The 12,256-nt window shown below is 35.6% G+C and overlaps 1 protein-coding gene across 13 annotated transcripts in view; it reads left to right on the top strand.

Moving 5' to 3' along the window:
- PTPRM (protein tyrosine phosphatase receptor type M) overlaps nt 1-12,256 on the top strand; it is a 481,970-nt gene that overhangs the window by 291,301 nt on the left and 178,413 nt on the right. For all 13 annotated transcript variants that reach the window (XM_069853870.1, XM_069853869.1, XM_069853866.1 and 10 more), the window contains exons 12-13: nt 6,532-6,805; nt 7,953-7,989. In XM_069853870.1, the coding sequence (XP_069709971.1) occupies nt 6,532-6,805; nt 7,953-7,989 (311 nt within the window). The remainder of the gene's footprint in view (nt 1-6,531; nt 6,806-7,952; nt 7,990-12,256) is intronic.

Here is a 12,256-nt window from a genome sequence, read left to right as displayed (position 1 = left end):
GGAGTATTTTCCCTAAAATCTTGAAAATCTCTAATCTCCCAAATAAAATATTCCTTAAATATAGGGAGCTGCCTTGAACAGGCTTCTCCATCATTAGTAGGCATACTCATTTGTCCTTTTACTAATCAAGAACTCCCTGGTCTTATCCCTACTCGTATCCCACCTGTAACAATGCTAATTCACTGGGGGCATTACTGCATCCAGTACTTGCAACCTGTGAATGCACATCTTGAATATAGCAATGGCCTTTGTCTGATATGCAGACAAAACTGTTTTGAACAGTGTCTGCTTTGACAAAACATGCAGAATTCTGCAGTGGTCAGAGAGACTGCTGTTCAGCTGGTTCTCTTGCTTCACATCTGCATTGAAAATTACTGCACATGGAGTACACTTTGTTAAGTATATATTATGTGTTCCTAGAACTCCTGACCCCCTGGCAAAGCCTGTCTAGCTATGACGGTGAGGCACCTCATAAATTGGGGATTATCATTATCACCTTTGTTTAATGCCGCCTGTAATAAATACAGACTCCTACTCAGGAGGAGGAGATTTCTTGAAAATTTCTTGCAGCCTTCTTCTATTTGCCTGCTAACTGTAAACAATTAATTTCTGTCCTTTAAGGGGTAATTTCCTGCTTTTGTGTCAAGAAACAGTTTACATATAATTTCCAGTACTGTAAAATTTTAAGTTATAGGATGGATTACAAGTATCTAGTGCAATAGGACAGGAATTAATAGATCAAAATTTCCAATGTTAATCCATATAGATGTGTTATGAACATGTCAGAAACAACTGATGACATAGATTAAGAGGAAATTATGTTGCAGATTATATCAAAAAATCGTCCAAAGATTGTGTTTCTTTAAAGAAGCAGTATTAAATAATAAACTTGTTATTTAACATATGATGAGCAAAGATAAATGAAGCTTTGGATGCAAAACATGAACAGAACAACTGATATTTTTTAAGAAATGTTTATGGCTTAGATGGAAGTATGATAGAAAACTTTCAGTGTCTGCACAGGTATTGGTGAAATTCTGGAGACCCTACAGATTGCTATGGTTTGACCAATCAGGTTCTTCAGAGACATAAAACTGAGGTAACAAGGGGGGAGCGGGTTTTCTTATTTTTTTCCATCTATTGGAACTTCTGTATTTTAGCAGAAGAATGCAGTGAATTGGTTCTAGCATACAGATAAAGCAGGTCTGTGGGAATAAGTAACTGAAATAATGGTCAATACATAGACAGAAGGTTATTCTATTGTTTGAACCTGTTAGCATTAGATCAAGGCATGCGTGCAAGTTGACATACAGAAGTAGAGCTATAAAAAGTACCACTTCTGTCTTTTTATAATAAAGCATGAGACTTAAAAGAGACTTACTGCAATAAGCAGAAAACTTCAAATTAGCATCTACAGTGTCACCATTAACAGTATGCAAAAATAGCCTAATAGTTTACACAGCTGATCAGAGTATGGTTAGTGGAGCTTAACAGCTTTGCAGGCTTTGTATATTTCTGAGAAAAGGAACCCATATTTTTTCAAGAAAAAGTAGAAAAGAAGGTTTTAGTTTTGAACAGTTGAATCAGGCGAGAGAGAATAGCAAATTTTCCCATTCTCATTTTACAGCTGGAGAACTGAGGCACAAAATATTTAATTGGCTTGCCCAGGTTCACACACAACAGCTGTATTAAGGCTAGGAAATAAATTCAGATAGCTTTGGTCTAGATTCAGGTCCTTAGGCCATCTTTATTCTATAAAATAAATTTTTAAAAATTCTTTATTGCTTCATTGTTTGCAGTTAGATGAAGCACTAGGAATATATAAGAGAGAGGAAAACAAAGCTGACAGGTAAACAATGAAGTAATCAAGCTTGTTTTCTCTTTGTTTTCTATTTGGAATTACTTTTGGTAAGGATTTAATTATAAATTCATAAATTTCAGTTGATTAAAACCTTCATTGTACATGCTAAGGAATTCTGTACTAAGAATCCTGAAGACCATTTTTGTATCCAATAAACCATTTTTGGAAAATTATTTTGTCTCTTTGAATGAGACTTTGACTAATTAAAATTTGATTGAGTATATTCTAGTAATTTGGAATAATGTCCTGATTCGGCAAGTTACTAAAACTTATCATATCATGTACTTAAGAATAGATATGCACGTAAGTCTTTTTTTGAATTTTTTTAATTGCTTGATTCATTTGTCTAAATATTCTTAGCATCTTTGATGACTGTGTTGACATGTTTTCTTTCTTCTTTCATGTCTCCCTGTCTGAAAAAAATATTTAGCAGACACTGACAGACCATTTTTAATTTAAGCTACTCAGTTTCATCAAATATCTGTGAAGCCTCCTACATCTAATTTCTAACCAAAATTGTAGACCTCATATGTTCAGATTGGTATCTCTGCATAATTATTTAAATTTGGAACTGTTTTGAAATTGTTAAAATGAAAAGTAGCTTAAAAATTACATTGAATATTTCTTCCCTCAGGGACAACTTTAAATGCCCAAATTTGAAATATTTGAATCCTAAATTAAAAATAATTCCCAAGTTGTTCCTTTCTTGAAATAACAGTAAGCTTCAGTCTATATAAAAGTAGGTTTTGTATTCAATTTTCAAGGCATTGGAATGCTATAGTAGAACTGTGTAATGTGAATTAAACAGATTACATTTCTTTCCTTCAGGAAGATCAATATAAGTTCTACCAATAGCCAATATGCTTTCAGCACCTTTCACTGTAGTGTAGATTTTATTATTTGGATTACAGGTAGGAAGATGTTATTTTCTGAAATGTAGGTGTGTGGGAAAGGTATAATGCAACTTCAAACAAGCAGGAAATTGGACTAATACCTGAGAGGAATAATAGAGTCCTAGTACCATGCTAGCTCAGTTCACTGAGCTTGAACCCTTTTCAGCATAGGCAATTCAGCTGTTAAGTATTAAAGAAAGCAATTTTAACAGTAAGAATTAGAGGAAGCTCTTGGATTATAATTGTAGTTGGGGTAATTTTGTAAAATTCATTAGCAAGATGATCTCATTTGTAAAAATGTAAAACATATCACTCACAAAGTTCTGTCAGGTTTCCATTGACCCAGGTGCTCATAATGTGTTAATTTACATCAGAGAAACAGCAGTGTGTGGAAATTGGACAGCAGATAGGATTTAGTTATTTTTCATTAGCGCTTGGACTTAGATAAAGGAGAACAGAAAAGAGATGCTTGACCTTTCAGTGCTTAAATTATTAAAGAGCAAATAGATTTGAGGTCTAGATGCTTGCAAATCTAATTTGTCTTGTGGAGTAAGGATGAAAAGACATTTTGAGTTTGAAATTGCTGCAGTCAACTTAGTTCTTTCTTTAATGTATCAGAAGATGAATAGATGGCAGGCATTTAAAATGTAATATACATCGAGTACTGCATGTAGTGTAACTAACATAAATTTGCCAAAGGAAAGGGAGTATTTTAATGATAAATTTGTTTCTAAAATATCTACAAACTTTAGCTTTAATCACTGAGTGAAAGATAAAAGGAGTCCTTGTTTTGACCAGTACTGAAACAGGTCATATTACCTTATCTAGTCTGAGGCTTCTCTCGGTCCTGCTGCAATAAAAAAGGTAACAATACTGTTCTGAAGGCAACAGCCAAATAATTTATTTTACTATTTACTCAGTGAAACTGAGGGATTCTTACCTTTGCTGTGATACTATGCAAGCATATCCAACTTTACTACCTTGCAAGAATAGATGTTTACATGACCTTCCACTCTTTTCGTAATACTCCATTCAAATTTGCAAAGGGTATTAATTGTAGATTCATCATAAATTAATAGTTACAGGAGGCAACACACTCTCTTCAAAGTAGCTGGGAATCCAAGCTCTAAGCAACTATGTTTTGTTCCAGAAAATTAACTGCTAAAATAATGTCAAATGTTGATTTTGAAGAGAAAAAAATAAGGTTTTAATAACAGTGATTAATTTTTAAGCTTAAATGTAGGCTATTTTTTACAGATCAGCTTTCCTTTACACGGGGCATCTTTATGGCTCAGCTTGAAAGATTCTGGGCCATCTCATTTAAACTATATATCACCTAAAAGTTTGGATCAGATGATTCCTGAGGTCCCTGGCTTTCTATGATTCTATGAATTCTCTTAGGATGAATGAAAGGCTGCCATGTATTGACCTTCATTTGTTACTTAGCATGGAATTAATCAAATTATGAAAATCTTTCTGCTAGGTGTGTAGACTGTGTTGTACGGAGATGTAAAATATACAGACAATTGCCTTCAAGTGAACCCTTAAGACATTTGTTTGTTTCCACTGCTGTACCAAGTTTTACTTATACATGGTTAGAGTACTGCATGAGGTTCAGTGTCACATCTCAATTTAGGTGTACATTTTTAGATGTCTACATGTAAGCTATTTAGTTGCTATAGTCAATGGAGCCTAGAAACTAATAAATTGATCACAAAGTAAGACATCACCACACTGATCATATTTTTAAGATCTCTTAACTGTAATGAGTAGCTCTCAAGTCACTGCAGGTGTATGGACATTTTCATGAAGACACTTAAATGTAAGGGTCTTAACACTAAACTAAATCTCCACTATGGTGAAAGTCTGTGTTAGGCAGAAAAAGCATTCTCAGTGTTAACTTTCTGGGCATTTTTTGTGAGCATAGAAAGTGCACATCTCCTACTAGAGATGCTAGATCTTAAAAACCAGTAAATGGGGTCTACTGAATGTGATCAGTAGATCTGGTAAAAAATACCTAGTAAGATGACCAAGAGAACTGACATTCTATGCCTCTTGGTGATGTTCAGCTGTGAAGGCTCTGCAGACCTAGCATCATGCTCTTATAGAATCATGAAGTCATAGAATGGTTTGGGTTGGAAGGGACCTATAAAGATCATCTAGACTGACTCCTCTGCCATGAGCAAGGTGCCTCTTTCACTAGATTAGATCACGCAAAGCCCCATCCAATGCAATCTTGAACAGTTCCACTGACAGGGTATCATTCCAACACACAGCATTATCTAAAACATACAAAGATAACTCGAGTGTAGAAGCAGTATGTTAGTCTGGTTGTGCACTGAGTCAGTGAGGCTCCAGAGAGTGCAAGAGCTGGAGAGCTCTATGCCAACATGCAAAGCAGCTTGAGTCTAGCAGAGCCCCAGCAGATGCAGGAACTCATTGGCTATGAGCTGGCTTGGTCATCTCTTTTCTTTCTAGGCTAGATTTGCCTTTGGAAGGTAACAGTCCTAGCTGTACAATGTTATGACTAAGCCAATAAGCCCTATTGGGTCCAAACTGAGAATTGTAGGGGCCCAGCTCAAGAATCCCTGTACTTTGGACAGTCTTCTCTGTAAACCTAATCGTCCACCTACCGATGACAGAGCAGGAACAATATGTCAGAAGATTGTGTAGGTATTTCATCTTTAAGGAACATATCCTACCCTGAGATTGCTGCTTTTTATGAATTATGAACTTGAAAGATCATAAATTGTTATTATACATAGATGATGTGCAAAAATGTGACACATTGCTACTTTATTGTCAATTGCCTATAGTGACTTGCTTGCTGGGATTCAAGATTCCAGGAGACAAATAATGCTTAAGAATCACTGGCCCCTAGTGAAGCTATAAACTTGCAAGCCAGTCCTCTTTAGAGACCTGGACTTCCCACTGCACAAATTTGAAAGCACTGACTAAGGCATTTACAGCAACTGCAAGGGTATAATGACTGCACTGTTTGCATACAGAGCAGAAATCACAATTTCTTTGTTCTTGCTTGAATGTCCATAGCACCTTTACAGTGGAGAGGGATCTCCTGTTCTGTAGAGGCCCCAGTACAGTAAAGAATGCAAGTACAAACTGAATTGCTTTGCAGAATGCAGAAACACTTAAAAACATGGCTATCCAAAACGTGTAAAAGTGCTTTGCTGAGTGAGAATAACTGCCATCAAAAAGTGTTTTATTCTTGCTCAGTAACAGTCAATATGCCACTGAAATTTTTAAGACTGTAATTTACTCTATTTGTGCTATTATAAATAGTTATAATGTCAACAGTTGAGCAAATGCTATTCCCCATGTCTTTGTAATTTATTCCTTCATTTTTATCTTACTACTCATTTCATTTAGATGGGCTAGAGGATGGAATCTATAGCTTTATACTTACTTCTGTGATTAAAATAATGCTTAGTTCTACATTTTAGCACTAAGCAAGCAAGCTTTTTCTATACAAGAATTTGAACAGGGAAGTGTTCTGTACATTTGCTATATGAAGAGCTTTGGTGTGTATGTTTGATTTAGTATTCCAAACCAAAATGAGTTTATTTGAAAGCATGAATCTATTCCACACCTTCTTACACCTGAATATCAAAATGACACTTTATTCCTGTGTCCTTTGCTTTTAACAGTTCATTTCTTCCATAGAGAGTGGCATGCTCTTATGGTTTCAGAATTAGTTGACTGCCCAAGTCTTAAAATAACCCGTATGTTTCTTTTTTATTTTCCTTTCTACACTTCCAGTGTCTATCAAATAGTTGTTGAAGAAGAGCGGCCAAGGAGAACCAAAAAAACAACTGAAATCCTGAAGTGCTACCCAGTGCCCATTCATTTCCAGAATGCCTCACTTTTGAATTCCCAGTACTACTTTGCTGCAGAGTTTCCAGCCAACAGTTTACAAGCTGCTCAGCCTTTTACCGTTGGTGATAACAAAACCTACAGTGGTTTCTGGAACACTCCTCTTCTTCCTCATAAGAGCTACAGCATCTATTTTCAAGCTGCTAGCAGAGCCAATGGGGTAAGTGTTATGAAAGACTGGCTTTATACAGTATTTGTTTGTAAATAGATGATTGACAGTAGCTATCAAGATGCCCAGTGTTGCTAATGAGAAAATGAAGTAACCGTGAAATCTAACACACTGAGTTTAAAAAACAGCAGTTTTCTTAACTTGGTATTGCTTAATGATTAAAGGCTACAGGAAAAAGGAGGGGAAAATCGTACAGTTTTTCAATAGTGAGTAGGCAAAGTATTGCATTACCGTGCTGTCTTATTATCTAACAGCTATCCAATGAATTTTTTTGGCTTTTCTTCTTTCCTTGTTTTTTTTTTCTGTTTAGTTTTTTGGGTTTTTTTTCTTGCTTGCTTTGAAGAAGAGAGTGTTGTGATTTCTTTCATTAACATTAAACCAAATTTTATTGTGGATTTTATCTTGACCTATCCAGTCCTATTAACTTAGTTTGTAAAGTGTCGAACTCACATTTTCTCATTTGGTTGCCCTGACTCAATTAGAAATCATTTTTTCCCCCTCTTTCTGTAAACAGTAAAAGAAAACTAAGTAGATAGAACTGAAATGAAAAGCCTGTAAAAAGGTCTTCGCAGATCATGTTTCATTGGGCTAATTCTTCCTGGAATTGTTTTTCATTTCCTGGACAGACCTACCCAGAACCCTTCAATTCTTGATAAGCTTTGGCTGTCTGCACTGACAACCTGGAAATGTTTTCTGCCAGAAACTATAATGGTCCCTCTTTCACAGTGCACTGACAGTCCAGAAATGTGGAACGTCACTGATTATTTTTTCTTCCTAAAATTGTCTAGCATGATGCCTCGAACTATCCTATCTGTAAGAAAAAGAGAAGTCTCCCAAGGTCATTATGTTGTCAAAGTAAAAAAAACTGAACACTTGCTATGCTCTTGTGAATAATTTTCACGTATTTTCTCCTTGTAGAGGAATCTTAAGGGAAATGTTTATGTACGATACTCAAGAAGCGCTTATCCTTATAATGAAAGCACATTGGAGTTGCTTAATAAGCACTTAAATATATAATGAGGCATATTAAATCAACACTTTTTTGACATTTTATCATCACTTTTAAGAATACAATCATGAATTGTTTACTTCACTTATAAACACAAGATGTGACCTTTTTGCTCTTTATTTGACACAGGAAACCAAAATTGACTGCGTCAGGGTAGCCACAAAAGGTATGTTCGTATTATGTCACGTATTCAGTATCTCAGCCTGTTGACTTTTCCCTCATATGGTCTTTGCAAACTTCCTGAAGTGTTTATATTGTTAAAAGGCATCATTAAACCTATTATAGAATTTTAAATTATTTGTTTGAGTCTCTGGCTGAGATTTAGGAAGTTTGTTTGTTTGTTTGTTTTTTAAAATAAATGCATTACTCTTCTTACTTCTCTACTTGAACACAGGAATTTTTAAGTATATTCTGTGGGTTTTTATATGATCTCATAATAAATATGTTTTACTTTTCTATCTAGAATTGTAAAATTGCCAATTGTAGAGTGCATACGAGCTGCTTATACATTTGTAGTGAAAAACTACCCCTGACTTGTAAGCAATTATCTTATTTTAATTGCTTTATAAAAGAAAAATGGAGAAATCATGTTCTTCATTTTCATGGTACAGATCAGCTATGTTTATTGGACTGTCAGCACATGATACTACCATTTGTGAGACAAGTTTATATAACAGACAGTACTAGCTATAGGTTTGCTCCCCAAACAGGAGAAGGTAAACCTGCTGCTGATATATTTAGTTTTGGAGGCTAGGGTCCGTCTGTGATTATCTTCGTAGTTTCACCTCTTTTAGTACCTCTAGCTGGTGGCAACTTTAAAGCCTGAAAAAGAAGTGATGGCATAGTATGATTATTTGGAGGCGGTAATAGTAGGAACAGGTAATCCGACCTTGTGGATTGGGCATCTGATTAGAGTATGAAACAAAAACTACTTCATCCATGTACCACGGTTCCTTGCAGAGAGGTCATGCACGTGTCATAGTGACTATCCCTAACACAACTGATTCCACCATGATATCCTTTACATGTAGATATCACAACTCCACCAACACCTCTAAATCTAAGTAGAATGGATGAGAATCTCATTACTTAAAAGTAACAGACATGTTGGCATACAGTTGCCTCTACTGAAATGCCAGATCCTCCCTAATCTAACAAATAGTTTATTTGTCTTCTCGAACTGTTTCCTGGGTTGTTTTCTTTTTCCAAACCAGAGGCAATAGTTTTGATTCTAATTTATGGGCCACTTACTAAATTACAGAAAACTTTCAAATATCTAATCTAAAACCCAATATAATATAGCTGAGAAATGAATTCCACATTCAAGTGGAATCCTGTGTGGTTTTCCAGTAGCTTCAGTAATACCAGGAGTGGACTATGTTATCTCAGAAATCATAATAGGTGAACACTAATGACTAATGGATGCTCAGCTATTCCAGTTACATGACTGACTGAAAACTCTTACTCTCTCCGAAGCGAGGGTAACTTTATGGATTGGAATAGCTCCCATAGCAACAAGCCACTTTGAGCTAACCCATTTGGCAATGGAGAAATTAAGCTTTTATTTTAAACAAATCTCTATACATTTCTGTTTTGAAATCATGTTTCAGAATTCTTTGTAATCCCTGTGTAAAGCCTGGAAAATAATGTGAGGGCTGGTTTTGAAGACTTTAAAACCAGAAGTGTCCTCAATGCATTAATAGTTCTGGTGCAAAAATGTCTCGGAGGGTCTTTGTTGAGCACTGATTTCCATGCTTATAAACTGAATGTCTGTATTAAATTATTAAACTATATTAATTTTATACATAAAATAGAAACCGTAACATGTTTTAATATGGTATTAATCTTATCTGTCCATATAGATTTTTTTCCCTTTAGATCTAACAGAGATATGGACTAGAAAAGATAAGGCAAAATGCTTAATGCTTGTAGGTCAGAAGATACCACATCCGCAGTGGAGCAAGACAGAGAATTATCCGCTCCTGTCCACATGCCCCTCCAAACACCTTAGTTAAGCATGCACATTGCCTGTACCCCAGAAAACAAAGGCTGCTCTGACTGCTGTGCTCTATCTCTTACAGAAATCCACCATTTTCCACTGAGTTTTTTGAATATGGTATAGCTACTAGACAATAAGCTGCTTAAGCTCTATCATGTGCTCATTGTGTCCATCTATTTATTACAAGGCTTCTTACAAATAATGTTGTGAATATTCTCCAGTACAATACCTGTTTTTTGTATACTAATACAATTTCTGAAGTGTTTGCATTTGGGCTTCTGCTATCTTTAAAAGTTCACATGCTGTGTTTTTTAAAGCTAAAAGAAAGTGCTTTAGGCTATTCATGTATAAAACAGGTGCAATCTTCTTTTAAATTAAGGTCTCATCCTGAAAATATGTACAGCTTTGTGTAGGCTATTGGAGTTAGTAGACTTACTATAGAATTGAATACGTCTGTGGGAAACCCTATGCTTTTAGGCCATAATCAAGTCAGTTATGTACCTGGTTTTAAGCACAAAGGATAATCTCACTCACTACATTGCAGCTGTTTTGTCTTAAAGTAGACATGTAAGTATTTTACTGGGTAAAGGTCTGTGCCATAAAGTGTACCCTTTAAAACAAACATGACAGTGCAGCCAGCTGTCCACTTGTTTCTTGATCCCCTGACTGCAGAAAACTTCAGCAATTACATTCCCATGGAATTTGAGGATTGCATTAAGTGCACTGCCAGCCCCTCCTGGATCCATGTTACCCAAGGCAACATCCAGACTGCTCCTCTGAGCCAGCTGAGCTTGGCCAAGCCGCCTCATTGTCTGTATTAAAGGACATGTGGTTAGCCTATTTGGAGGCTGCACTGAGGGCCACTATAGGAATTCAAAACCCGACATGAGCATAGGTATATCATTTGCTAGATATATTTCCTTTAGTTATCCTAACTCAAGATAATCTAAAAGTTTTTGGTGCCCTTGAGACCTTAAAATCACTGAGTTTTTAATCACCAAGTTTTGCAGTGCGCATTCCATGGCCCACTGCATGCTTTTGTACTTTTTGTTAAAAAAATTAATAAGTGTAATACAAAGAGCTTTCTTGCCCTAGATCCAGCAGAAACCTTGAGTAGGTACTTCACACTAGTTGATGACAGCAGGAATAATGCATGTGCTTACTGTCAAGCAGGTTCTTAACTAGCACTCACTAAAATCTGTTGCTGGCTCAGACCCAAAGTGCACTGGATAGGCTATTATTGTATTGACAGGCTTCTTGTTAGAAAAGTACAGCCTAACGCTAGTGGGTCAAATGCGCATGTAGTGCCTGTTACTTTCTCATTCCATCAAATGTATTTTAAACAACCTCAATTTGTAACATTTTTAAAACAGATCTTGTTTTGCGACCATTACCTTTTTACAAATGAAACCTCCATTAAATGTATTCTTTTAGAGATCATATAAAAATCCTGGTTGCAATGACTGTAAGTGTAATTTGGGATCAGAATATTGGGGTTTGTAAAGCTAAAAGTTCTCCTCCTGCTTCTGCTGAAGTCAAAGGGAACCTTTGCCACTAACTTTGCTAGGAGAAGGATCAGACAGTGTATTCTTGTGACACGGAGACTTCTGATCTTAGTTTTCTGTAAAGGAAGGCTGGTAGGACCTCTGTGACTATTCGGTGTGTATACAAATGTGGAAAATGTAGGGTTTCCACTCCCATTATTTTTTACAAGATAATTAAACAAACAAACAAACAAAAATTACAAAGAGATTTTTGTGCCATTTGTAATAAAGGTTACATATTCTGCTTGAAATATGGCTTTCATATACCTACTCTTTCTTCAAGCTAAGTGACTATAAAATCTCAGCAGACAAAGTTGAAAACATTCCAAAACTCCTCCAAGTTTATTGTTATCAACTTTGTAGTGTTTTGTGATTAATATTAAGACTATATTTCCTGATATGACTTACAACACTGTCTGGATAGAAATATCTTGGTTATCTCCTAGGATTCCAGTTCTCAAGAGGGAGACATTATTGTTCTAATTTTGCAGTATTGGAAGGCTTTCATTAATTATGAGAGAGAAAAGGATATTATAATATTTAAAATCCAATAGCAACAGTACTCTAGCAGCTACTATCAACACTGCATTTCAGTGTTGCAGAGGGATATTTCAAAATATTATGCAGCAGCAGTTTTGAGTTTAATTGTCTGCAGATGGTAGATGATCTATTTTCTTCACTCATTGCCACATTCTAATAGCACCCAGGCTGTTCTATGTAAATGAGTGATTTTTCATATAAATTTGTCCTTAATTTTCCAATATTTTTTCTTTGCATCATTCTCCAGCTGCATCATGTTGGATCTGACCTTTTAATTTTTTTTTATATTCCTCAATATTTATGTATCATAGTGTGCTTAACCATTTAGAGGCAATCATAGAACTACTGGC

The sequence above is a fragment of the Phaenicophaeus curvirostris genome, chromosome 3 (assembly GCF_032191515.1).
Source record: "Phaenicophaeus curvirostris isolate KB17595 chromosome 3, BPBGC_Pcur_1.0, whole genome shotgun sequence".
NCBI classification, from domain to species: domain Eukaryota; kingdom Metazoa; phylum Chordata; class Aves; order Cuculiformes; family Cuculidae; genus Phaenicophaeus; species Phaenicophaeus curvirostris.
This window is presented reverse-complemented; position numbering and strand designations above follow the sequence as displayed.